This window comes from Cladosporium halotolerans (assembly GCF_011745625.1).
Source record: "Cladosporium halotolerans strain TM138-S3 chromosome Unknown Sca56, whole genome shotgun sequence".
In the NCBI taxonomy this organism is placed as follows: Eukaryota; Fungi; Ascomycota; class Dothideomycetes; order Cladosporiales; family Cladosporiaceae; genus Cladosporium; species Cladosporium halotolerans.
The window spans coordinates 4,988-32,353 of NW_027191507.1; the positions used below are offsets into that span (position 1 = coordinate 4,988).

Genomic DNA, 27,366 nt, shown 5'->3' on the forward strand with positions numbered 1-27,366 from the left:
AGTTGCGATGCATGGTACAGTCATGATTCGAGAGAGACTGCATCTTCAGTCTTCAGCAACAGAATCAGAGCCTTCGTAGTTGTCGGATCGGATGCCACGGGACGGCGATACTATACTGCGGAGCAATATATAAGAAGTGCAGAGCTCCTCTTTAGAAACTCTGCTACACTCGAGCGGCATCCATCGCACACAACCCGTAAATCCCCGGATACGACACGAAAAGACACCATGATCACGGCCCAACTCGTAGATGCACACCTGGCACGCGCGACGAGCGCGCACCCGAGACCAACCACGGACGTTGCAAGCGGTAACCTCAAAGCCTTGGACGGCGACAGACGTTCTCCCGATCCTCACCAACCACCGCCAAGAAATGGCCCTCCTTCCTCGTCTTCAACTCGTGCGACTGCTCCCATCGATTCTTTCGACAAAGAAAGATACGTGGCTTATCTGGAAACGCTGAAGGTGCAGCTGCGCAAATACGCCGAACGTCGCTGAGAAGAACAATAACGAATGCACGACTGGGAAGCTTAACGCTTTCCGTTGTTACCTCGTTGACGCCAAGCAGCCACTGCATGACGGACTTTGCAAGATGTGTGAGGGAGCGCTGGAGCTGGTCAATGGCGAGGAAAAAGGCGTAATTTACTGTATGGCTGAACCCAGAGTGACGCCATGCCACCTTCCTGCACAGCACTGCCACGTTAGTGTACCTTACCAAGACAAAACCAATGCTTTCTCCCTCATTCGATTCTCGTGTATCATAAGGCGATGTTGGACGCCCAAGTATGAGTCATGCTAATCTCGTGCGACTATTTAGATCCCATTGACCCTGAGCAGTGTTATCATTCCCCTCTTGCTCAAGCCTAGCCACGAGTGCCGGCCTCTCCAATCGAGCGCTTCGCCCATTGGAATACGTCCATATAGGCTTACCGACGACCAATGCGGACGCGGCCTTCGCTGCGCGCAAACGACTGCGCACCCTTCCAAGTCGGGTTCTCGGTCAGATCCACGGACAGTACGAGGGCCACATCGCCCTCTTCTCGTACTGTTGGAGCGTGGCAATCTGCTTTGAGTATTTAAACTATATTTCTATATATTTCTATAGTAATATTTACAAATATTCGTCGACTTATTCTCCGTAAGAAAAGAGAATAGATGAATTATTAGCGGCTTCTTAAAGCCTAGCTATTTCGCGCCTATCGCGTACTTAATTTCAGGATTAACGTGATAATATCATTAGTGTTATTAGGCGATTTCAAAGCAAATAATAACGGAATTACTTTTGTAGATAGATAAAAATTTAATTTAGAGGAAGGTGTATTTCAAGTACCCAGAAATATCGAGTGTGAGGGAGCTAGAAGCCCATTGAATTTGGAAAAATAGCGCGCCGGCTAGCGATGTCTGAGTCTAACCCGGATGATTTTGCAACGAATTGTCGCTGAGCCGCATGTCGCGCGTAGCGTGCCGTGAAAGCAGGTGACTGCAGAAGAGCAAAGTATGGTCCCAACACCGAAATGTGTGGGCATGCAGAGTATGGCACAGTATTGAGCTTGATCAAAACGTTTCTATAGGTCCAGTGACTGATTGACGCGAGATAGACTTGAACGAGTGATACTGTATGGCACGACACTGCTAGCTGTTTATTGACACAAGCACAATGCCTTCGTGTACACAGATTAAGTCACGATCGCAGCTCGATTCGTCTCCTTGACGCTTGGAGAGGCCACATGCCATCTTTGTCGCTAATGCCATCAACCCAACCAACTATACGATCTGCGCAATCTTCGACGAGTGTTTCCTCCACCCTGTAAGCTCAGTTTTGGAGTGCCTTCGATGCTGAGGTCCGTGGCGCGACGTTGTCTGCTCTTTTTCTCCAACACTGGTTTGCGAAGTAGTTGCTCTGTCGAAGGGCTTCTTGATCTTGCTGCCTTGCGCTTCCGTCATCCTTGACGTTCTTTGGGTTCTGCAGGCTGGCAATGACCTTTTTCGGTGATGACATGGCTCAAATCCGTGTCTGGAGTGTCTTCACTTCGATTGGAGTCCTTCTCTCCAAAGTTACGCCGTGCGGCTTCTTGACGCGTCTGTTGTAGCGCTCGCTCAACTAGATCGCAACGAGCTTCCAGGCTTTCGAGTCTTTGAATGGTCGTCACGAAGGAACCGCGCGTGCGCCTGTATCCATGGTTTGGTTGGTCCGGAACTGCTTGCGGCACCTGCTCACAACCAGTCGAGAGCTGTTGGTCCGGCGTTGGCTTGACCGTGCTCGTAGGAGACCATCTCCCGGCAAGGCCTGGGGGGACAACTCTTGGGATCGCGCGATGCGTCGAAGCACACACATTGGCCTGGCCTGAATCGTACCGCTCGGGTGGATCAGGCATGCTGTTATACCCACGCCAGGCAGTGATTGCTGCGGTGAACACGGCGGCCATCGTTTTAGAGTTGCTATCTTTGGCGACCTGTCGTCGAGTCTGCTCGCCGGGGAAGATTTCTTCGATGAGGTGCGAAAATCGTTCGGCGTCACGTTAGATGACGATCGCAAAAGATTGCTACGAGTCTAGGACAGTGCTACGTTGTTGTAGAAGGATCGAGAGGAACTGCTTTAATGACGAAGCGCCCACAATCGGGTCAACTTGGTGGGGAGATGGGGGTCTTCGAATGAAAATACGGTCACCGCAACTCGCTTCCACCACGCCTTCTCGGACGGGTTCGCCCCTTAGCTGTTCCTTTGGGGTTCCATTGACCCTCCGGCAGCACTTGTCTGCAGTGAACCTTTGGACCTTCGTTCAGCGCGCTGCACCATCACCACTCCAGATCCGCCGATGACACTTGGTAAGTTTGACGCATTCTTGGTCGGTCGCCCAAGGCCCAACACGATACATGCAGTTTGTCCAGCTTTATTGCCTCCCAATGCCCTCCTCTCCGGCACATCAAGCAGCCTCGATCGTGTGAGCGAAGGTTGTTGGTCCGAAAATCTCCATCGTGTGCGACCAAGTGCTGCGGCTCCTCCTGACTCCGAGAACGCCCGCCCAGACTGCAAAGTCTGGCTCGATACCGTGGGCCGGGACGCAAGCGCAGATGGATCCTATTGTGATCATGGCTTGAGAGGGAAGTGCGAAGACGACTGTCGAGACAGTCGCTACGAGCGGGCCCGCGAGTGTGGGTGCTGTTTTGGGCTTGGAAGCACGCACAGCAACGTGATTACACCTACAGACGTGTCTTTGTGTGGAACAGAGGGTGAAAATACAGAGGAGGTTATGAACCTCGATGACCCCTTGACATCGGCACGGTCGAGCACCAACGCACATAGCGGCCGAGGATGTCTGGAAAGACGAGCACCAGGGGACGTTTCCTCGCGGTGGACCTCGTTCTCTCGCACGCTCTTCGAACAAAGATTTTTCACTAAGTGGGAGAAACGCCTGGCACTTGACGTTGGCTCAAGCATCCGCAAGCGCGGAAACGACGCTGGTCGGCACAACACCCTTGGACGGCTTCTCATGCCTCCAGAGGGCCGCGGTTCGAGTGGTACTCCCGACCACCACAAACCTCTAGACCTGACGACAAATATCTCTAGGACCTCAGAAGTGTATGAATATGTCTTTGAGCGGCCTAGACCGGCTTTCTTGATGGCTGGTGCTCAGGCAAACGTATCGACGGGTGCTCTCTCCACCGCAGCGTCTTCCGCGGTGCTTCCGCCCGCATTCATGCCCAAAATCGTTCACAAGGATCTCGAGTTGGATTCGAGGGTGGAATATGAGACAGCGTCGACGAGTCCAGCTTACTCGGTAGAGGCTGACGAAATGATCGACTGCGACTTTGGTAAAGACGAATCCGAGTTCGCTGGTCTCCGGAAAGGCTGGTATAAGATGCAGACCCTGTGCGCACGAAATTTGGCTGGATCCTCTTCACGGCGTCGTGCGCGTTCTCAATTGTAGATGAGTTGCCTTTCGAAGAGCTATTACCCCCGAGGCACACGAGGGAAACAAGACATCCTCACCTTGCGATTGCGCATTGCCGCCACGTTTGACACATTGTTCTATCTCTGCTTCAAAGGTCTCGATCGACTAGTCAGGATTGTAGTTCGAGGCATGCGCCATCTTCGGCCTCGGGAGGTCCCAACACACGTGCTGTAGTACAGTCACCACCTTCGTGCTGGGCATCACTGCCCCCAGCTTCAAGTATGACCACCTGTAGATAGCTGCCCTGGAATCTTCCAGTAGACACACAATGACACAACCCTTGATTGCAGTTTCCTTCCACATCCGTTCCACATCCATCATGGTGCAAAACACATCACCCACCTCAGCCAGAAGATAATCCCCGCCGAGCACCCGCCGAGCACACTACTTTGCCCGGGGACATCGTTGAACGGCGCCCACGCCAACACAAATCCTCTACGACCTCAACATTGAGTAGTTCCTCGCTCCCCTTGGCATGGCCGGCCTGACGGCCCACTTCTCTTTCTACGACATCGGTTCTCCGAAGAAGGCCGAGACCATCTGCAGCTCCTCAGCCATCGGTAACGTCGGCCTCTTCGAGGGCAGGAACTTCGAGAAGGCTGTTCTAGCGCATCCAGTGTCAAAAAAAAAAAAAAAAAAAAGAAAAAGCCCCATTCTGGGGCTAGACATGGTCAAATGATCTGTTCTAGAATTTTCCAACTTTCATTTGGCGCCGGCAGACATCCTCGCCACCGGTGTGCTTAAATACCCTTGCCCTCGCCCGTGGCCTAGCTCTCATTGCCCCCACGCCCACTGCTTCATGCCTTTCAAATCGCAACGGCCTCACACTTTCCACTCGCCCATTGCCATCGTCGATACCGTACTTGCTACTCGCCAACACGACCTACTTTCGATCTCTATTCGATCTCCAGCAAGGCTCGAGAAATATGTTTGAGACTTTGCGCCAGTGCGTTGTGGCGGTCTCGCTGGGATATAAAAATGTCTCCATCTACACACTGCCGCTTGTCTGGGCGATGTGCTCGTGACCTCATCTGTTTGCACTATGCACCTACACCCTCTCGACGGGCAAAACCGTCGGACGCGGTCAGCCCCGTGATCTCGTCCAAGTCGCCGGCTCAGATCCTGCACTCTCTTCTTGTACTCGAGATCGGATCCTTCGCGCTGAAGCGGCAGCGGCAGATGTCGGCCATACTGCACCAATGTTTGCCAGCGCAATTCTGGCTGGAAATCTTGTCGGCCTTTCGCCCGGATCGCTAAATCTTTTCAGTCTGGCTTACCTTGTTACTCGGACGATGTATGTAATTGCATACGTAGCCTACGAGACCACTGGCGGTGTCTTTGTCAGATCTCTTTTGTCCTTGTCCTGCCACGCTCTCATCTGGACGATTTTCGCTTTTGCTGGAAAGGACAGCTGAGCACGACACGACCTCTTGGGAGTGGGCCACAGTATTAGACAATTGGCATGGAGCACGAACGGCAGATGTGCGGGTCCTCGCCGGTTAGAGTGGATACGAACTTTTACGGGGCGAGAAGGATCCAACTGGGTGCAGTAGAGTGCGGTATCGTACAGTGCAGTATAAAGCGCCGCAATGTCACGTGTGTTTCCAAACACCCTGAAGTTACCCGCCTGTTGAATGCCTTTGAGGAAGCTTTCGATTGACCTGACAAAGATGTGCCGATTCTAGCTGCCAAGTGGCGCCCGGCTTTTTTTTTTTTTTTTTTTTTTTGTTTTTCTTTTTCGCATTCCGATGATGACAGATATGAGCAGACACTGAGGGTGCCGTATTTGCCGCTCTTTCAGAGCCGGGATCTCTGTCGAGAAGGCGTAGTCACGTGTCTTTAGCCTCGAGACCGGCGCTGAGCTGCAAAAGTACCCTGGAGCACATGGACCGGTCTGCTACTCGAACCAGCTCATCGAAAAGATCGTCTTGCAATCGTCAGCATCCATCCTCACAGAATTTAAGAGTCAAGCGAAACTCACGCCTCGCTGTTACACCAGTCCCATCCCCTTCGCCTTCGACAAACACGGGCTGGGTGGAAGCCGCTTCCCAGGACTGCCTATATCGCTCCGCCCATCCTTGCACGTAGATGTGCCGTGCTGCATCGCCGGTCGATATCCGTCTATTCATGTTAAAAGTCAAGAGCCGATCGAGGAGGTCCAAGGAAGCTTGGGAAGCGTGGGGATACACCTCACGCCACGGCCGTTTCTCTCTCAATGGGAGCATCTTCCGTATGTATTCAATGCTTTTGACGGAGTATCCAGGCTCCAAATCTTCGTCCGTTGGAGAGCCTAGTACGGCGAAAATGCAATCTAGTTGGTGCACGTAGCCCTGACCTGGGAACAGGACTCTCCTTCCCAACATCTCGGCGAGGACGCAACCGCTGGACCAGACGTCCGCAGCTTTGCCGTACCTGGAAAGCATGACTTCCGGAGCCCGATACCAGCGCGTTGCGACGTATTCCGTTAGCCTGCTGCGTCTCTTTTCACGCGTTGTTTCCGCCCGAGCCAACCCGAAGTCACATATCTTCAAATCGCAATTTTCCGCAACCAGCAAGTTGTCCGGCTTAATATCGCGATGAATAATGCCAGCCGAGTGAATCGCGTGCAGCCCGCACAGCATCTGATGCGTGAGGTAGGAAATCTGTGCATCCGAGAGAAGGAACTTTTGAATCACCTGCGTCAAGTTGTACGGCATTGCTTCCTGAACCAGACACGCTTCCGAAAGCCTGTGGAAGCTACACGGCCTCGCAGAGTCCAGTAGCCTCACGATGTTGCAATGTTGGAGATGTTGTAGGATCCGAATCTCGCTCAACGTTCGACGACACACCAAAGGATTGTCCAGCTGCCGAATCACTTTGATCGCGACCTTGTTTTGGAATCCTCTTGGGGTGGCTTGATAGACCGAACCGTACGCACCCCTTCCCAGCAGCTGATGCACATCGTAACGCTCCATCAGATCGTCATGTCGAGCGTGGTGAGGCCGGGCCGAGGAGAAAGAAGGGGTCGTTGCTGTTCGATCGGCTTGTGAGGGCGGGCAAATGACGCGATGCATCAGTGCGAGGTGACAGGACAAATTCGGATGAGACCAGCAGATGTGAACAAGATTGAACCGACGAGCGCTCCTGCAGTACTTTTTGATGCAATCTTATGGACTCCGACCGCCTTGGTCGATGCCGTCAATGCGGTGAGGCGTTGGTCAAGCAAACTCCGCGTAACCGGCTCCTTTCTCACCTTCCTTGTTGGCCTCCCTTCTTGCTTTGTTTCATCACTTCCCTTCTCGCTTCCCTCCATCATCACCTTTCTTCCTCGCCTCCCTTCTTCGCCTCCCTTCCTCGCTTTCTGACAGGCCCGAATTTCTACCATTCGGGCCGCCACAACCGGCGCTTAACAAACAACGCACCTCGGAGGCCCTTGGCACGAGCTCTGTCAGAAAGCTGCGAAGGAGCCAAGGCCGCATATATCTGTCCGTCTGGGCCTCTCTGTCAGATTCAGTCGCGCGAATTCCTCACCTCTCTGAGACAAAGGCTGTCCAATCGACCAACGGGCCCAAGGTCAGCATGGATCGAGTCGAAGAAGCTGGCTCTGATGCCCACTTTCAGAATAAGAGTATTCGCAGCTTCCTCTGGACAGGGGTCACCGTCAAGGTGGAGGACCGTCGTACGAAACAGCAAAAGGCCATCTTGTCGAACGTGAACGGCATGGTGAGAGAAGGGGAACTGATGACCGTGATGGGGCCTTCGTAAGCGAAACATTGAATCGACCCCGGCGGACAATACGCTGATTCACTGTTCACCAGTGGCTCCGGGAAGTCAACCTTACTACAGGTCCTCTCGCAAAGGCGTCGCTTTCCGACGTTGTCGGCTGACGGCTTGCTTTACTTGAACGGCGTTGCTGCCGACGCAACCGAGTTCAGACGGATTTCTGCTTACGTCGAGCAAGAAGACGCTCTGATCGGTTCACTGACCGTCAGAGAGACCCTCGACTTCGCTGCTCGGCTTTCCACGCCCGCGGCAAGCAAGAAAGAGCGCCTCAGGCGTGTCGCCGCCCTGGTCGCGGCGTTCGGCTTGTCGGACGTGACAGACAGTCTGATCGGAACCACTATCAAAAAGGGTGTCTCGGGCGGTCAAAAACGACGGGTCAGCGTGGCGGCACAGCTCGCGACGGGACCGCGCCTCTTATTCTTGGACGAACCGACCTCCGGCCTGGATTCAGCCGCAGCGTTCGAAGTCATCTCCTTCCTCAGGCTTGTTGCCAAGAGATATCGTGTACGTCGCGCCACACCTCGCTGTTGAATTTTTCACCGTCGTAGTTCGCGCTGACGAAGAAGTAGCTGATCGTCATAGCCTCCATACACCAGCCTTCGACGTCCATGTTCATGATGTGTGACAAACTGTTGCTGTTGTGCCAGGGCCATATCGCTTACAGCGGGCCTCCCGGCGCAATGGTCCGGCACTTTCATGCCTGCGACCTCGCCATTCCCGAGATGATGAACCCAGCCGAGTTCGCGCTCGACTTCGTCAATACGGACTTTGCGCGGAGCAGGGAGGAGTCAGAGCAGCAAGTTGGCCAAGTGACATCCTCTTGGTACCCATCGGAGCAGAAGAGGATCACGGACGGAGAGATGAGCGACGAACTAGCGCGTAGCTCGATGGGTGTCGAGGTAAACGTCGACCCGGCGCCCACCTTTTCTCCTTCCATGCTGAGCGTCGTCTTCACCCTCGCGCATCGCAGCTTCGTCAAGTCATACAGAGACGTGGTCGTCTACGGCATCCGGGTCGTCATGTACCTGGGTTTGGCGCTCTTGATGGGCACAGTGTGGCTGCGCCTGGATCCGAGTCAGCGGAACATACCGGCATTTGTCAGCGCTATCTTCTTTGGGGGTGCTTTCATGTCCTTCATGGCAGTCGCCTACATCCCAGCTTTTCTCGAGGATTACGCCACCTTTCGCGAAGAACGCGCGAACGGCCTGTATGGCCCTTGTCCGTTCTCGCCAACTTCTTGGTAGGCGTGCCCTACCTCTTCTGCATCACGCTGGTCTTTTCGCTAGCCGAATACTGGCTGTCAAACTTCCGACCCGCTGCCGATGGCTTCTTCACTTGGGTTATGTGGCTCTTCCTGGATTTGATCGCGGCCGAATCGCTTGTGGTGCTGGTTACTTCGGCCTTTCCCATCTTCGTCGTCGCCTTGGCTGGGACGGCATTCGTCAATGGGCTTTGGATGTGTGTCGGAGGCTCTTTGCGGCCTGTCGATGGGCTGAACCCATTTTGGCGATATGCTTTCCACTACATCGACTACCAGTCCTACGTCTTCCGAGGGATGATGCATAACGAGTTTGATTGGAGGAACTACTCCTGCCAGCCGCTCCCTGACGGCCAATGCCAATGCAGCTATGACACCCTGTTGAAAGACCAGTGTCTGATACAGGGGGCTGCGATCCCGGCCAGCTACGGTCTCGGCCACAAACCTGCAGCTCATTCTGTTCCAGTGATGATCGCCATCATCGCCGCCTACCGGATTCTCGCTTGGCTCATTCTTGATCGCAGGCGGGAATGATGGACGGACGGTGTCGGAGCCTTCCCGGTGATGAGAGAAGGGGGCAGCCGTCTGCACCATGGGTATTTGGGGCGATGAATAACACCACAGCAGCATGTGAGGGGTCTCCTCAATGAAATGCGTAATGAGGATTCAATTCCGCTCTAAGCACGGCGAGACAGCAACGCTGCTCAATGGCGTGCTTCCGGCCGGCAGCTTCGCAAACCCCTGTAGTTTGCAGACCGGCTGCACTGCGCATACCGGAAGGAACAATCAAAATCACCGTCCTCCACGCCACGCGTGCACTGGGGTCTCCATGATCGATGCCAGCTTTGTACGTTGCCCAGATTCTGCGGTATACTGTCTTCACTCCTTCGTTCCGTATCCATCTCGTAAGTTACTGTATGCGAGCTACACAGGTCTTGGTAGACCCTATTAGGCGGAGGATATCCGGCTTCTTCGTCCATTCTTCGTCCTCTCTTTATGTTTATCTCCCAAAAAAGCACTTCATAGGAACAGCCACAACCTTCACGGACAGAATGCCCACTGAATAACTTCTTCAACTGCCGTTGCATGTTGCAAGTGATGCATCAGACGGATCGTCTACCTTATTGGGCCGGCAAAGAAAAGCACCAAAATGTCTACCGACACTGCTACGTGCCACAACACCATAGAATGATTGCAGTCGCAGTAACGTTGCTCCACGGTGCAACCGTCTTTCTGCCACATCAACTCTTGAGAAATCACGTCTGTGCGCAAAGCAATCTAACTTTGATTTCTCCGGGCTCAGCTGTTTCGCGGTCTAGATTGCGGTAGAAGAACAGGGAAAAGGCACTTTTTTTTTTGAAAGGCAAACGGCCTCATGCGCTTGCGGCAGACGCCGTGCGATCTATCGAGCGACTGCCGCTCGTCTCAACGCTACCATACGTCTCAATGGGCTGTGTCCCGTATGGGTGTGTCCCGCACTTCTCCTTGCAACTAGCAAGACGTCATTAAACGAAAAGCATCGCTGACGTCATCGACGGCTAACTCTCGCCGCGTAAGGCGGCGGCGGCGATACCTTTTGAGATCGAATTGTCAGCGGATATGTCTCTACCGAATCCCACAGTCCGCACTCAACGCCTAAGACGTCTTCTTGCACCAGTCCTGGCTACGACATACATACCTCTGCCGCTTCAATGCTTGAGCTCTTGTATCTCTCATTGAGAGAGAATGAAGTCCACGTCGAGCGGCCCACGCTGGAGGTATCGATTGTGTCGCACGGGCTCGCAGGGACAGCCTCACTCGTAGAACCTCCGAGCGTATCCTCAATCTCCGCATACTTGACGCTCCCGTGAGTGTCAGGGATGGGAGCTTGTCTTGGCGCACTCGCTGGAGGTGGGAGTAAGACGCTGTGCTCCCTGCTGAGCCTTCGCACGGACCTCGGCACACAGAGTCCGGGCGGCACGAGCGCGGTCTCCGCCTCGATGGCGGCACCTTGAGCCGCCATCATATCGCGCCTCCAGTATTCGGTGCGCGGAATGCTCCAGCTTGCTTGGGGCTCCCACGGCACGGAAAGCCTGTTACTCAGGCAGTGACTGAACGTCAAAGCGCCTTCGCTATTGCGGCGAGAGCGACTGCCCTCCTTTGGCCAGCACGACCGCATCGATGGGTGCAGAGCGGAAACGACCGATGAGCCTGACCCTTCCGTCCTTGCACGCTTCCCAATCCCTTTCGTGACGGGGCTTGGAGGCGTTCGAGAAACGCGCTGTGGGAGTGGTGAACGGTGCGGGTCGACGAGCAATCTCGGGAGACCACCGATCGGGTAGCCGTGCGCGAGGTGACCAGTTGAGGGCGCGAAGAACAGCTGGATGGAGGATGGCTTGCACATCGAGCGATCCAAGCAGATCCTCACCGCGGGCCGCTGAAAGATGCCCTGGCCGATCATGGTCTCGATTCTTTCGACGGTGACGCTGACCCTAGTCGCGATCTGCGCCGAGTCTGCTGCAGGACGGATCTCGAAGTACGGCTCAAAGGCGACGCCGACGAACTGATCTCGCAGGATGCGCCCGAACCCCTTGATCATGTCGATGTCCTCCTCGAAACGGCAAGCTATGCTTCCGCTCACAGCGTCAACGTCGTCGTCTAGCGCAAATACCCCTTCAGTCTTCAGGTAGAAAGAGGTCGCGACCAGCCGGTGGGCCGTCCTCCTGGCCACCTCTCGTTCTTGCGGCTTGCCCAGCACGTCCCGCACAGAGGCTTGCAGCTGCCTGAGCGAGCTGTGATCATCGTGGTTTGGGGGCTCGTGTTCCGGGCCCAGGTCCGGGTTCAGTCTGAGGAGGCCGTGTCCCTTGGCGTGGGGCTGCGCTTGGTTGATCGCGGATTTGAACTCCCGCCATGTCCTCTCCGCTGCCAGCACGCTGTCTTCCCTGACGTGACGACGTCGCGCAAAGGGCAGCAGCCTTGACCTGATCGTCCTTGCATCCGACTGGGGATCGAACCCGCGTACCATCTCGGCTTGGAGCCCGGCCACGACCCTCCTCCGGTTCTGACCTGTGCCGATTGACAGGCAAACCGCGGACGGGTACGATTCTGGCCAAATGCGGCGGACTTCGTCCGCGGCGACGGTGACGGGGTTGCTGTCGTATACTTCACTGCTGTCAAATCGCCGGTGGCCGATGCTCACGGGCTTGAAGCTGGAAGCTTCTGCCATCGCTGCTGCGACGGCTTGACACGTCCGCGGTCCGGCGTCAGGGTCGTCCGAGGTTACGAGGGTGTATTCTCGCTCTTCTTCCGACGTAGGCCGCCTGTAGCTGGCGAGCAATACCTTCCGGCGGTCGGCTCCTTCGCCGGAGACCAATGCAATCCTTACATCGGGCGCAAATTGGCCCGCATCGCCAAAGAACTCGCGGTGGCCGGTGAAGGCATCTCTGAGCGCGCCTTGTAATGCGGAGGTCTTTGCTTTTCGTTCACTGACGATCATTCGGGCCATCCTGTCGACGACGGAGCCGCCGTGGCCGCCGCCGATTCCGTCTGCGTAGCCGTGATCGCACGTGGCCAAAAACATGTCGAGGCACTGCTTTGAATGGAGCGACCTCCCGTTGTCAGCGACACAGCGATCAGGCCACCTGTGCCGGCACCAACGATGAGGTCGAAGAGCCTTTGCACGGGGACATGGTGCCCAAGGGCCTGCTCGATTGCCCGGAGCGCCTCCAGCTGAACGATCCCGCGCACGCCCCCGCCGTCGAGACTGAGCGCGCAGGCTCCAGCTTCGGGCGATTTGACGCTGAACGTTGCAGGCTCCTCCCACCGAGCGTCGGCACAGTGGAGTGGGCACCGGTCAACAACCAGCGACAGCTCGCGCTGGCGCCCGCAAGCGCGTGCACACGTCTCGCACAGCACATGACCGCATGGCAAGGCGCACTGGGGGGTCTCGATCAGGCACGACAGACACGTGGAATGGCTCCGTATCGCCACCACCGATGGTCCAAGGCTACCGTAGAACTCGTCGATGGACTCCGAGTGGAGGTCCCAGGCGATGCGGTGGTCCGAGGTTGTCGCACCGGTGCGCTCCCGCCTGTACAAGAAATCGATTTGCAACTGAGAAATGGCCTCCTTGAGCTGCCTCTTCCACCGGCCCGCAAAGTCAAGGCCCACCGGGGAGACATAGCCGCGGCCGGTAGTCGACGCGATGATGCCTCGGTGATCTTGGTGTCCTTTGACGCCATGACGAGCCCGCGACATGACGCAGCGACGCGTGCCGTCGGCACTCGCGTGCGCGCACATTGCATGGGACTCCAGGTAATTGTCGACGGCCCGCGCGAAGAATTCCTCGTACGGGGCGCAAACTATCTCTAGACGCCCCTTTCGATATTTCGCCCAATCCAGCAGGATGCAGGATGCTACGAAGGGCCCCATCCGCTCTAGCAGGCGTCGCAGTCCACTCCGGTCGCCACGGCAGGAGCGCTGGACGGCAAGACACAGCTGCAGGATATGGTCGCCGAAGTCGTTTGGGATCGGGTTTCGCGCCAGAGAGACCTGTAGGAAGTCAAAAGGGAGGTCGAGATGCGAAGTGAAATGATCAAAGCCGCTCTGCAAGTACTTTCCCAGCTCCGCCCCGTCGCTCAAAACGCGCGCGCGGCTCTTCGCCTCAAAAGACCTTGCGCAACACTGGCTGATCAGCCCGCGAAGCTGCGAGACTTGCTCTCGCATCCGGTTGATTTGCGAACCCGTCGGCAGTCGAATAACCTTGAAGGAGCTGTAGTAACAAAGGACGAGATCTTCCACGGAACATACGTCCCTACCGAGCTCACGCCAACGCTCAGCCAGCGCTCGGAAACGCGGCACACCCTCTGCGTGATCGATGGCACCTCGCACCGTGGAGAGCAAGGCCTGCGTGGCCGAATCGGCGTTCCACTGGTCCGCGGCAAGGGCAGCATCGCTGCAGTTCAGCACCACCACGCAGTGGGGCAGGGTCGGCTGGTTGATTGATCTCTCCAGTGCTGCGGCGCCCCAGTCAAGCAGCTTGGAGAGAACCGAGGATTGAAAGGTTTTTGGATTGCGCAGGACGAAAACCACACAGTCGGAGAAGGTGTACAGAATCCTGGGATACAGCCTGGTCACCGCGAACTCTCGCTGCCGAGACTCTTCCGTGGTCGCCCATTCTATCGAGTGTGTTCGTGCCGATGGCTCAGCTTGCTGTTCGCCAGTACCCGGCGCTGGGTTCCGCTGTCGCGACCGTGACCCAAGCGGAATCTTCTCGCCTCCCTCGAAGCCCTCGCAGTCAATGTACATGACAGGGTGGCGATCGCCGACGCTGGCAGGGTCGGAGTACAGATGCACGTCGCCGGAAGTGGGAATACTGTCGTCAGCGACATTCCCAGCGACCGGAGATGGAAAGCCTCTGCGTACATGCTCTGCAATCCCGAGGGAGATGAGCAATTTGATGAGGGTGGATTTGCCCGCGTTTGTGACACAGATGAAGGAGACAAGGCGGGGGTATTGCAGCGGCGCCGAGTCAGGTCTGCCCAGGCTTGCTGCGCAGAGGATCTCGTAGCGACCGTAGTCCTCCAGCACCGGTCTCCCATATCTGTCGCGAACGACACCGAACCATTTGGACGTTTGATCTTTTTCGTGCAATCGTTCGACGACGTCGCTGGTGTTGGCCGTGTCGAAAACGCTATCGATTTTTCGAGCAACCATGGGCTCTATTTGCTCATGTGGTGTACCGTCTCTGCCTCCCTTGCCCGGCTTATGGGGCACTTGTCGCTGCCAACAGTCGCTACAAATGTGTCAGAATTTCCACTTCGACCACCTTACAAATGCACGGCCAGAATTTACGGCCAGTGACTTTTCGCCGAGCTTACCCGCAATACGTGCAATAGCATTTTGCGCAATACCACAATGGGCTTCTCGAGCCCATGCAGTCTGTCCCCTCACAGACGAGGGGAATGCCCTCAAGGTCCTCGCTCGAGCTGGAAGTCGAACAGCTCGTTCGACGCTTGGCAGACATGGCCTGCATACCCTCGTGTGGATGATCCATATCTTCTCAATGCAGGCAAGGAAGAGTTCGCGGTCTGTGTCTTTGTTGGACTCGTTTGGGTTTTATGGGAGATCCGTCGGCTTCCGATGACAGCATCGAGGCTCAACGCCAGTCACTTGGCGGGTCTAATCGTTGCAAAAGCCTGGCGATTCGCAAGACTCCTGTGGGCCGAATTCAAAAGTAGCACCGCAGGCGCCTCCAAAAGAAACACGGACGTTACTGTGCCTTTCCCTCGGCAATCCATCAAGGTCACGAAAGCTGAGTGATTGAATGACACGGAATGGCAGCGATCGAGACTTTGGATCGCGAGTTACTCATTCTGCGCTATTTCCTGTTTTTTCAATATGGTAGTCGTCGCGTCTGCATCAGAATCTGTCTGACGCTTAGTTTGTGAATCCCTTTCTCTCGTCCTTGACGACCTCAACTTTGCTTGCTCGACCCTTGACTCTTTTCCTTTTCGTGAGTGGACCCGAAGACTGGCTGGACGGGTTTGATAGCGGCGAAAGCCCTTCTTGCTTCATTCGGATTGTGTTCACAACACATGCCACTCGCGCCGTCCACTGCTGAAATCCATCGGACTGGTCCTCAAGCTCTTTGACTTGTCTACGATCACAACAAGGGAGGTCAGCAACGCCTGCAGGGGTCGGCACATGAGACTGACCTCTTTAGGTCGTCCATCTGTACCTTCAAGCCTCGAATATCTTCACGGAGCCTTTCGATGTGTGAGCCCTGGCTCCGCCAGACTTGAGCTCCCCTAGTGTGGACCAAAAGACGTACTGACACATTTCCTGTTGCGTAGGTTTGTCCTCCTTCACGTCACGTACAGATGGTACCGTGTCGCCTTCCCATGTTGGCTCGAGATCGGCAAGATTGGATATGCCTGGAAAGTCATGGTAGGCACTGAAGTCGATGCCTCGCGCAAAAGATAGTGTATCTCCGACGCTCTGTTGATCCGCAGTCGGAATCGTCTGCAGAGGTGGAAATAGATCCTCAGACCACGATCCAAAGTCGTGCTCGACTGACTGATATGCGGAAGACGGTAAGTCCATTGCTGTAGTGGGAGAAAGCTGCTCAAGTCCACGGGCTTCAAAAAAAATGCATGTAGCCCTTTGGTATTGTCGTCTGTATATAAACAGATTGCGTTCTACATGCCACTACCCATCTTCCAAAATAGAACAAGAGAGATGCCTGTGCAAAAGATTCTTATAGCAATGTAAGCACATGATTTTGCTTTGCAAGTCTCACCATTGTTTCGCATCCGTTTCACATTCGATCCAATCAATAATCTGAGGCTTTAAAAAGGTCAAGGTGCAGAAGGGATAGAGTGGAGCGAGCGCCAAGTGGAAGGGGCAGACCCGGGGTCCAAGACGCGTAAAATGGCTTGAGTTTACAAGTTTTGTCATGGCCCCCTTACTTGAGCACTTCCTCTTTATATATCACAGGGCACAGTCCGTGGCCGCATGCGTGTCAATGTCCACAGTTGTGGCTGTCCACATGATAGAAAAGCACGGTCAGTCTTGGGGCGAGCTGCAAAAAATCAAGCAGCGGTCGATCGAGGAATCCAATTGATGATCGCGTCCCCGGCCAACCTGGAGAAATCATGGGGGGCTGCCGTCACAGCGACTGGGTGGAGCTGTCCGCCACAACGCGTCACTTACGTCTTTCTGATCCCACCCGCCTGCATCGCCTCATTGGAGAGTTGGAAAGGGCTGCCAAACAACATCCCCATATCGTGCTTTGTCTTGGCAAAGAAGAGAGGCGAAAGTTGATCAGCCAGATTTTGCTAGGCCAAAGGGTCACTAGGCCTTCTTCAACCAGAAAGTCTCCCGCTGGTGGGATTTCGAGCATTGTTTCGGACAAATCGCAGGCCGGCGTTGACCATCCGATCTTTTTCGCCCACACTCGGGTCGAAGGTGCGATCCCGACCAGCAGAGGATACCATTGTCACGAGACAAGGTCCGCACGTAATGGGTGGCCCGCATCGCAGCAAAGTGCTCACGACGCCATCCTGACAAAGCTCTTCTTTCCCTTCTCGAATCTCATATGCATGTTCGTTGAAGACTTCGGTGGATTCGATGCCGTATTGGACAGGCTCAACGCCTGGACCTCCACTCCACGTGCAACGGACCTTGCTGACTTCGCCCGTGAGGCCCTCCCCAGAGTCTGCCTCATTACGTCGGGCCCCCTGAGTGCCGAAGCCCAGATCCGAGAGGAAGCAGCGCACTCACGGCTGGATAGGATTGATTTCCACGATCATTTTTCGAATGTCCAGATCCTCCGCTTCGACACAAATAGCCTCGAAGAATTTCACGAAGACTTTCGTCTCTTGCTGCTCAACGAGCTGACAACTTCCAACCTCATGAAGGAGAGACATCGAGTGTCGTTCAGCGCCAGGCATCTGGCCGAGTTTTTCTCGCAAGCAATGTTACACGTCGGGACTGATCCCACTAAAAAGTTTAGTTTTATATCCGCTTCACGGAAGCACCGATCTGTGCCACCATCCTACTTCGATCAGGTCGGCGTTGTCTTGCGCAGCAGAGCCAAGCACGGCGTCGGCTTCGACAAGGTTGCCTCGCTGATCAGCTCGTGCTTGCTGTTGGATGCGTATCCGCGCGGTTCTCATGGTGAGTTACCAGCCGTGCAACACAAGCGCTGGCCGCTTCCTGCTGACTGAATTAGCTTTCGATGCTTGCGACATTTTCCAAGAGCTCTACGCCGAGCCTCTGGGCACGGCCCTTCAATCTAACTATGCAGCCCTCTCGCACCCAGGCGAGCGAAGGCTGCAAAACACCATCTGCAAAGATGGTCGTTTCAAGATACTCGTGAAATTTGTCACAATGGCTCGCCGAAGCGACGGGACGAGGGATTGGGCTCTCCGTCAGCACAAGAATAACCTGTCGTCACTGTGGCTTTGCGACACTCGCAAGCTGATGGTGTCCGCCCAGATCTGTGTCTCCTGCCTGGCTGGCTCTCCGCATCATGTCCTCGAGTGCGGGCACATTCTGTGCGACCAGTGCGTCGGCCGGTTCGGCAGACCGTGGGTGGGAGAAGAATACCGTTATGTCGTAGAGGAGTGCGTGATCTGCCGTTTTCCCGTCGGCTTGGTGGTTCACTTGAAGCCGCCGACTGCGAGACCGCGCATACTCACAATAGATGGCGGTGGCGTACGCGGCGTCGCGCCCTTGGAGGTCTTGAACAAGCTGCAAAAAGATCTCGGCCCTCGAGCTCGGGTGCAAGATTTCTTCGACCTCGCCTTTGGCGTGAGTGCCGGTACGTCCAACTTGGGTCGCATGCCGCATCTTCCGATGCCTCTTCGGTTTCTGATGCAGCCTGCTAACTTCCATCTAGGCGGTCTCGTTATCCTGGGCATGTTCGCGAAGCAGTGGAGCGTCGAGCACTGCACCAGGTCGTTCTGCGAAGTCGCACAACAAATATTCGCACCGTCGAGGGGGCGGATGAAAGGCGTGCTCGGTCTAGCCCACACTCTGACATGCTGCCTGCTACACGATGGACTGTATGGCAGCGAAATGGTAAATTCGTTACTTCAAGAGAGCTTCGGTGCGGAGACTCGGGTGCTCAGTCCTGCTCCGACAAGGGTATCACGCCATAAGTATGCGGTAACCACGACGAAGGTCGATGACACTGCAGCCTTCGTCTTCTCAAACTACAGCGTGGCTGTGTCAGACGACCAGAGCCATCCGCTGAAAGCGGTGACGGGAAGTATCAATGGTTCCAAACGCCAGTCTCGATCTTCTCTGTCGACGTATCACCGACACAGAAGCAGTCGCGCGGACGAAAGTCCATTCTTGTGGAAAGTGTGAGTATTAGCCAGAGCCTCCCACCAACGGCACCAACGCTAACGCCGAATGTCCAGAGCGAAAGCAACGTCCGCAGCTCCACCGTGCGTTGTACACGATCCGCCCCGACGGGAGATCATTTGAGTCATCACGGCTGACCAACTTCTGTAGTTTTTTCGAGCCGGTCGCGATGGGTGACGACGGAGTCCACCGGGACGGGGGTTACCACAATCTTAACAACACACACATCGCCATAGCAGATAGCTTGAAAATCTGGCCCGGCACGTTGCCCGCTGTAATCCTTTCTCTAGGCACCGGGCAGACTCCTCGCGGCCATGTCCAAAAGCAAGCCCCCCTTCGGGGAAAGATCCAGAACGGCACGCTGGCCAGGCTTCTACGATGGTCCCGAGCGAGGTTGATGGAGGCTATAGATGGCGAAGAGGTCCACGAACGAGTGTGCGCCTCCTTGGACGACACCGGGCGTACGACATACTTTAGAATGAACCCCGAATTTCCAGATGGCCTGCCGCGTTTGGATGATGTTGAACAAATTCAGCACATCCGCGAACACGTCAAGTCCTACCCATCTAAAGAGATGCGGACTGAATTCAAAATCGCAATAATCGCCTCCTCCTTTTTCTTCGAGCTCTGCCGCAGTCCAAAGCATGGCCGGGCTGCCACGTATCTCTGCGAAGGAACCATTCGCATCAGAGGGGATCCCATTCTCGTCCTTGAGTTGCTTCTCTCCTTGGACTATCCGTCTGTAGAGTTTACGAGCGAAGAAGACGAATTGGGCGAGGTGTGCTTGGCAGGTGCGATCTGTCCGACTTGCAAGATGTTCGCTCAGCATGTACAATTTCACGTCCGTGACCGAGACAAACCCCACACCATCTACATCAAGCTCGATAAAGACGTAAGGTACCCAATATCCGGCTTCCCTCAGACAATGTCGTGGTTTTGCGAGCAACAGGGCCTATTCGACGCGTTCTCCACGGGTTCCTCGGAACGGGAGCGTTGTGTCTGCGATCGTTTGCCAGAGCTGCCCAAATTGGATGATCGAAAACGGAGAGCTTCATCCCAACAGCTTACGAGACAAGCCTCCAATCACCGCAAAGCCAAAAAGGTAAAGTACGACGAGCTCAATCCTGCTCCTGATGTGGGCTGCAGCGGGCAGTGAACAGATTTTGAGAGTCGAAGACCTTTGGGAACAACGTCGTCGCTACCGTCAGGTCTAGTCTGGAAAAGGCATTTCCAGTAACGTTAAACTACGTTGTTGAGATCCCGAAGATCTTCAAGAGCTGTATCTACGTCTAGTATGTGTAAGGATCTGTCTTCATGCTACGGGTATCCCTGTACAGCCCTTTTCCAGGCCCTCGACGCTACTGAAGATAGCGCTCTGACGCCGGTCCGTCCATCCCTTGCTCAGATCAGCACCCTAAAAAACCCCTCTGATTTAGTTTATATAGTGCTGTACTGAAGCTTTACGTAGCTTCGCTGAACAAATTCGACTCATTCCGAGACAAACACCTCCTAAATGCTATCCGCAAGATAACTGATCTACCTGTAAATTTCGTCAACCCTTTGTCTAGATCGCCTTGTCAGCAATGGAAGCCATACAGATGTTGCGCACCATCTCCCAGGAGTCTTTCACAACAAATCGAGACCGAGTTGAAGCCATAAATTCGTGTCAAGCGCTGCTGACCAGGCTACAGGATCCTTTCGAGCGCATCTGGGAAGTCGTGATCGATGTTCCCGCCCTCACCGCTTCCGTCAAGTTGTATCAGGACGTTGGACTGTTCCATTCTTGGAAGGAGTTAGGTTGCGTGCAACAGAGCTGCCGCGACCTGGCGGAGCTGATCGGCTTCAAGCAAGTCGACGTCCTGAGTGAGTCGTATCGGTTTACAGACTTACCGGCGGCGCGCGATTGTTGACCTCTGCAATCTCAGGCCGTATCCTAAAGCATCTCGCCGCACACGCCATCGTCGAAGAAGTTGCCACCGACACCTACAAGCAGACTCGTCTCTCCGACGCCTTGCTGACATCTGCTGGCGCAGGCATCGACTATTTGTAAGCCTGATCGAACCAGTACAGTATACTCACAGGAAGAAGTCAGCGGGTCAACCTCAGCATAGTTACGACACATCGGCGAAGCTATACCTCAGCCTTCCAGAATACTTCCGCAGTCACTCCTACGATCCCCCTTCCAGCCCTCTCGACGGGCTTTTCCCAACGCATCTTCGGTTGTAAAGGACAGACCGCCTTTGAATTTTATGGGGCGTCTGAGCAGCAGTAGAGCTGTTCCGACGAAAATATCCCGCACACGGTCAGCAATTGATCCTGCAAGACCTTCCTGACAAAGTGGCACGCGCCACTTGTTCAACAGAGGTCCAGCGTATGGCGCACAACTTCTTCACAGCCCAGCCCAGTACGGCGCGGGGTGCCCGTGCGTATTATCTGCACAGCATCATCCACGACTGGGACGACATGGACGCGGGGCGGATCTTGGGCCACATAAGGGATGCAATGATCCCCGGGTACAGCAAGCTGCTGATCAACGACGTCATGATCCCGGTGCACCAGCCATCCCGCCGTGACACGTCCGTGGACGTGCACATGATGGTGAAGCTGGGAGGCAGGGAGAGGACGGAGGAGATGCTGCGTGGGCTAATCGAGAAGCTTGGCCTGAAAGTTTGTGGAGTCTGGGGATCTCGCTCTTCGGAGACGAGCGTCATGGAAGCTGAGCTGCCGTTCCCAGCGTATGAAGCACCAGCTGCAATCGGCGCGGATGGCGCGGGTGTCCTTGCTTGACGCTTGGTCGCAGCTCAGAGCGGCCAGAGAAAAACACGGTGTGGAGGGTGGGTAGTGGTCCGGGCTCGCTTGAAACTCGCGAGCTCCGCACCTCTCTCACTTGAGCCTGTGGTCTGCGCATCTCACATCGAGCATTGCGTTTAGGGTTAGGGTTGGGGTTGCGTAATCACTGGTCTCGCCATGACAAGCGTGGCATAGGAGTTCTCCCACAAGACTAGGGTAGAGCTCGGCGCAGAAGATAGCTTTCACGGTATTTATAGTAGTAACGTTACACAACACTTCCTGTCTGAATAACCACGCTCCAAAACCACACTTCCTCGCACCATGGCTTTTCAGAAGCCTATCGAAGCTTAGCGATGCGAGTGGTCAGGCCCACCTCCTTTCCTACGGCTGCCGGCCGAAGCGAACGATGACTGGAAACGCGCTTCTTGATCGGGTGGACAGCTCTCTATTGACACTTCGCACGTTTCGTCTAGCCAAGCGCCCTCATCGCTGACTCTAGTGTGACTCGCTTTGTTTGTCGCATCTTGAACCTCATCTGTGCTGAAACCCAACGGGTCGCGTGGGATCCACACGATCGGTTCGCGATTGTACCCACACGACCGCATAGTGTCGCTGATGCTCTCTTCAACTCTCGCGGTTGGCGGAATACCTCGATCGCTCGAGCGCTGGTCGGTCGCAGCGGCGGATCGATATTGACTAGATGCGCGACGAACTCCGCTGTGACGTTGAGGGGCGAGCGCAGAGCTGCTTATAGCTTGCTCCACATCGAAAGACGTTTGGGACTCGTCTCTGCATGCGTCGGTGTAGTTCGTACCTCGATCATTCCTCTGGGAGCTGCCATCGTCGTTTGCCTGGTCATGCTCAAACACCGGCAAAAAGTTGATGAGCGACTGGAACGAACGATTTACGAACATCTGATACGCCACCGTCAAGGCGAGCACTGCGGTCATGGTGGTGCCGTGAGGTACACAGGCGGCTCTACCGTCAGCTCCGGTTGCCATGAAAAAATGGCCAATCAGGCATAGTTGCATGACGTACAGGCCGGTGAAGAGCTGATTGAACGCCGCCACGAAGAAGCGCCCGGTAGATTCGTGCTCGTACTGGTAGACGTAGAGGACATTGTAGCGGTGGACAAACCAGTAAAGTGCAAACGCAAACGAGACGAAGACCAGCACCAACGGTGCTATCACACTAAAAGCAATACCTATCACCGCGATGTTCGTGAGCGGAGGAAAAATCCGCGCCCACTCGATGCGAGAGAGTTCGGCCTGTCTTCTCCACTTCTGACGGGGCGTGACGTCCTGGAAACGGCTTACGACCTGTCCAAGCAAGGCCATCGGCTGAAGCAGCGCACTGGCGGTGCCGGATAACGCCTTGACCAAAACGTAGGACATGAAGTAGTTGGCGGCTCTCGGCAAGGCTTGCGCGAGCTGGCTCGGGACGCTCTTGGGATCACCTGCAGCATTGGCAAGGAAGCCCACCAAGCCGCCAGATATGGAGACGACGATAAATGTCTAACGCAACACGATCAGCCACGATACACGACACGACCTCGCGAAGCAAAACATGACGTTGGTCGTCACACACTGCCGAGGACCCCGCTTACCTGCGCGAAAAGGAAGAGGAAATGCCAATTCTGCACACCGAGCTCCCTAGCGCTCCCAGTTGTCGCACCCTGAAAATGCATTACCTGTCTGTAAGCAGTCGGGACCAAGAGCAAAAGCACCTGGAGCAGGGCTGGGGGCAGAACGCCCTGGATGATGCTTTTGATCGAGCCTGGCCAGTGCAACAACCACGAAAGCCAGCTGACATTAGACGCCAGGACGTCCAGGTTGGCGAGGAAGGAAGTAAACGCCACAGGGACAGCGTAGAGAAAGATCAGGCTCGTGCTCACGAACAGACCGATGCTCACGCGGATCCAGCGCTGCCGCCAGCTCAAAGCCAGGTTGCCCCAGATGACGTCCGTCGGGTCCACCTCCAGGATACGAGGCGTCATGCGATGCGGCGTACCATGCAAGACGGACTGGCAGGCCATGTGAGCTGCGACCTGACGGTTGAACTGGACGAATGCATTGTTCAGAGGCGCACAAGTTCCTGAACGCGCGCGGGCCGACACGATCTGTCGATTTAGCGCGTGTAACGTCTCTTGGAGTTGATGGATCAGGTCGACCTTCTTGCCGAAAAAAGGCACACTGGGAAGCCACGGCCGAATGACAAGAGGCAGACGAACGGTCTCGCGATTTGCGCTTGGCACGGTCTGCGGCCAAGCGCCTGATTTGCAGCCCTTCCCTTTCCGGCAGATCGCGGCGAGCGCACCTCCGCCGCATTGAAACAAGCTGCTCGACCCTTTGTTGCCTTGCGCAGCCGCGACATTGGAAACGCGTGCGGCGATCAGCTTTGTCTGCGCCGTCTCCAACGCGGTGATGAGCTTTTCGCGCGCCGCCAATTCCGCAGTCAGACTCCTGTCACTCCTGTTGACGTAGACGTCCCTGACGCCACCCGGAAACACGTCAAACATATCTCTGAGCTTGTCCTCCGCAAGGAAAGCCTTGGGTATGTTGCCAACCAGTATAGTGGTGGCCCGCGATTGCGACCGGTAGTGCAGACACCTTGCGTACTCTTGTCTGGCCTCGACAAACGCAAGGGCTTCGCGATGCACTACATAGCACACCCATCCGACGACAACGACACCCAAAGCCCAGTGCGTCCAGAGCTTGCTGGCCACCTGCCCCGGCGCGATGTGTGAGACGGCGAAGACGTCCAGAACGGATGCCCGCGCATGTTCCCCCGAGAGTCGGTTGACCGGGGCCAGCACTGGAGTCACGATCAGGGTGATGGGAAGGAAAATCCAGAGCATCATACGCAGGTAGCGAACAAAGAGAAGGGCGTCAAAGCCGCATTTCTGGAGGATTGTGTCGTCGGATGTCGACCACACAGGCTTCACCCAAGCAATCAACCCTTCTGGTGATCGGGAAGTGCATTGATCTTCAGGTAACAAGTAAGTCCGGGGTCGGCTGTTGTTTCGCGGGAACGCTCAGCGGTGGATCGGATCGCGACGGGTTCTCACTGACCTACTAGATTCTAGCGATCCGCGGACGGATGACGAGGAAGATTACAGTCTGCGTGACGTGCAAGATCAACGCGTACGCGACACCGGCAAGCAAAGCTTTCCAAGTGAGGCCCTCGCTTTCCAAGGCTGTGCCGGAATTTGATGACAAAACGTCGTTTGCCGAGGGAGCGTCCAATGCTCGCGGAGTAGACAAATTCATTGCGTTGAGGGCATTCACAGGATTCGCTCGGAGCTGAGGGATGATAGTGGAATGACGGTGCTGCCACAAGGGTAGCGGAGATTAAAGCGCGCAAGCAAAGCAGGCACGGGACGGCCGGAGAGGTGGAGTGCGTTCTGGGCGCAGGCGACACAGCTCTCAGGGCTGGCAGATATAGGAAGTTTCAGGTCGCATGAGTGATCCAAAGCGCAATTGGCATCCGGCAAAAGCAATGACACAGTAAAGCTCCCTGACCCTGCTATCACGGGATTAGGGACCCCTGCCTCAACTTGCAAGATATCATCTGCTGACGACAAAGACACCAGAATAGCATCATGCATCCAGAAAGCAACCATAGTGCTACTGTAATCTGGATGGTGCATTGCCTCTTTCCATCGAGGTGTGGGGACAACCTAGAAGACCAAACCGCTGTGCATGTTTCATGTTCGATATTCCGCGAGCGAAAGGGGGCCGATGTTCTTGCTCGAAGCCGTGTCCACGAACTCTGCTGGAATGGCGAGAGACGGCCTGAAACGAGGTCGTCTGATTAAATAGGCCGTGCAAGTCCTCAAGCATGCTTGCCTCCTCTCGGATGGACGTGTGGAATAGCCATCAATTTAGCGGGAGAGCTTGTGAGGTGTCGAAAACAAACATGGAACCTCCATCAAGAAGGATGACGCATCCTGCGCTCGTACAATCGACTCACTGCGACGAAGGATGTCCCGAAATAGCTTGTCCTGACCCTCCGGCTCCGAAAGGATCACAAGCAAAAAGTAAACTTCTCCAGAAGAGTAAGCGCACATGCCCGCGATCTGCCGTTTGATGTTACGATCGTTGACTGGACCCAGGGCACAGGCAGCTCCAGAATATCGACGTCGGTCGAGCCGTCAAGCGTCCTAGAGCTGACAGTTCAACGTTGCCCCGGCCGCCTACGCCGTTTCCTTGGGAAGCTAGGAGCCAAATCTCGCCCTCAGCCACGAACAGCACCGGCCTTGTTGGCCGCAACAGCAACACCTACAACCACGCAAAGCAGCCCTGCCTCATCGGCGCTAGATTCGGACTGCTCGTCAGACCAGGATCTGCCACCGTTCCAGCTATCACAAGTCGTGGAAGCCGCAACTTGCCTGCACGAGAACATAGCGGCGTTGAATTCAAGGAGCAATGCGCCCACTGCGGAGGAGGTGGCAGACCTCGTCATCATGCCGTGCCAAAGGATCATTTGCGAGCTTCAAGTCGCGATCGAAACGTATCCTGCACGCATCAAGCGCGCCGAAGCACGCACGAGGAGGCAGGTGGGAGCCGAGATCATGGCTATGTTACATGTTCCGGAGCGGCAGTGATGGGTCGGGGCTTTTCGTAATTTCCTGGGATCGTAGCTGGAAGTTATCTGTGGCAGACCTGGGCGCAACCTGTAACTTAGGATAGTTTTTTAATGCCATGACCATGCCGATGCGCAATTTGCTATCATATGCCGTATGCGGGAAACTCTGCTCCTTCCCCAAGCCAGCCCATGCCCTAAAGGTGCCATACACTCAAGGGAAGCGCGGTGCGTATAACGTTTTTTTTTTGTTTTTTTTTTTTGTTTTTTTGTTTTTTTGGAGACTTCGCCGAGCCGATCGATATAGCCTCGCAACATTCTTGCTGTTTCCAATCACCCTTCCCTGTGCACTCCGCTCTGGTCACTCTCTTGGCGCCGCCCTCAATTGCCATTTGTCCGCTTGCTGGCCCCACACTTACAGGCAAGGTCTCTTATACCGTTCAAGATGTTCGAACCGGCGTTTCTGTGAGACCGTGCTTGCATGTGTGCGAGCACGATTCACACGTGCGGCTTTCGTGCGGCTTTCGTGCGTGGCTTGCTTGGAACTGAAGCTACGGGCTCTCAGTACTGCAATCGGAAAGTTGATTGACTGATTAGCAACGAGTGAATGAGTTGAGTCTCGGTTTCGGTGGTTTTGCGTCGCGCGCGCGGCTGCGTGAACAAGGTTTTGGGGTCAAATATCGCGGACCAGGCAGCTGACGAGTCAGTAAATTTACAGTACAGTACAACTCCCGGCCACGACCATTGCAATACGGAGCCCGGCCCGCTGTTCACCGGAAGGCGGTGTTGCTCCCAGCACCTTCGTCAGACCGTGCGCAAGCCCTCAATCAATCTGGCGGCTATGGATAGGGTCTTTGAGCGTGACGTGCCGAGCCGGGGCTTCGTGGGCATACCGAAGGTCCTCCTGCATTGCGCCATTGCCTATCATCCAGCGGCCGCATGCTCACGAGGCTAAGATTAAGCTGCCGCAGAAATTCTGCACAGCGCTTACTAAGGCGGGTCCACTACTGCAGTGCACCCTGGTTGATCACTAGTCATCGAATCATGCGGGGAAGTGATTGTGCCACGGGCGCGCCCTCAATTTCTCCCTTCATCGGTGTTGACTCGATGCTTTGTCCCCTGCCCGGGATAAAGAGATGGTACGAGACTGGTGAACGTTCTCGCTAA

General features: G+C 55.3%; 6 protein-coding genes across 6 annotated transcripts; 4 read left to right on the forward strand and 2 right to left on the reverse strand.

Annotated features, from left to right (window-relative positions):
• Nucleotides 1-7,511: 7,511 nt before the first annotated feature.
• On the forward strand, nucleotides 7,512-9,507 carry WHR41_09227 (uncharacterized protein; the record flags this gene model as incomplete). Its single annotated transcript, XM_069377831.1, has 4 exons — nucleotides 7,512-7,693; nucleotides 7,751-8,219; nucleotides 8,285-8,933; nucleotides 9,002-9,507. The coding sequence occupies 4 exons, from the start codon at nucleotides 7,512-7,514 to the stop codon at nucleotides 9,505-9,507; spliced, it is 1,806 nt and encodes a 601-aa protein (XP_069225378.1).
• Nucleotides 9,508-10,826: 1,319 nt separating this feature from the next.
• Nucleotides 10,827-15,007, reverse strand: WHR41_09228 (uncharacterized protein; the record flags this gene model as incomplete). The annotated part of the gene is made up of 4 exons (XM_069377832.1): nucleotides 10,827-10,857; nucleotides 10,908-12,498; nucleotides 12,561-14,746; nucleotides 14,832-15,007. 4 exons carry the CDS (start codon nucleotides 15,005-15,007, stop codon nucleotides 10,827-10,829), a joined length of 3,984 nt encoding a protein of 1,327 aa, XP_069225376.1.
• A 2,047-nt stretch (nucleotides 15,008-17,054) lies between these two features.
• Nucleotides 17,055-19,981, forward strand: WHR41_09229 (uncharacterized protein; the record flags this gene model as incomplete). Its single annotated transcript, XM_069377833.1, has 5 exons — nucleotides 17,055-17,631; nucleotides 17,687-18,277; nucleotides 18,356-18,824; nucleotides 18,882-18,908; nucleotides 18,976-19,981. The coding sequence occupies 5 exons, from the start codon at nucleotides 17,055-17,057 to the stop codon at nucleotides 19,979-19,981; spliced, it is 2,670 nt and encodes an 889-aa protein (XP_069225377.1).
• Nucleotides 19,982-20,408: 427 nt separating this feature from the next.
• Nucleotides 20,409-21,051, forward strand: WHR41_09230 (uncharacterized protein; the record flags this gene model as incomplete). Its single annotated transcript, XM_069377834.1, has 3 exons — nucleotides 20,409-20,688; nucleotides 20,751-20,871; nucleotides 20,937-21,051. The coding sequence occupies 3 exons, from the start codon at nucleotides 20,409-20,411 to the stop codon at nucleotides 21,049-21,051; spliced, it is 516 nt and encodes a 171-aa protein (XP_069225380.1).
• Nucleotides 21,052-21,198: 147 nt separating this feature from the next.
• On the forward strand, nucleotides 21,199-21,612 carry WHR41_09231 (uncharacterized protein; the record flags this gene model as incomplete). Its single annotated transcript, XM_069377835.1, has 1 exon — nucleotides 21,199-21,612. The coding sequence occupies one exon, from the start codon at nucleotides 21,199-21,201 to the stop codon at nucleotides 21,610-21,612; it is 414 nt and encodes a 137-aa protein (XP_069225381.1).
• A 350-nt stretch (nucleotides 21,613-21,962) lies between these two features.
• On the reverse strand, nucleotides 21,963-24,884 carry WHR41_09232 (uncharacterized protein; the record flags this gene model as incomplete). The annotated part of the gene is made up of 3 exons (XM_069377836.1): nucleotides 21,963-23,129; nucleotides 23,222-24,629; nucleotides 24,691-24,884. The coding sequence occupies 3 exons, from the start codon at nucleotides 24,882-24,884 to the stop codon at nucleotides 21,963-21,965; spliced, it is 2,769 nt and encodes a 922-aa protein (XP_069225379.1).
• Between the last annotated feature and the right edge of the window lie 2,482 nt (nucleotides 24,885-27,366).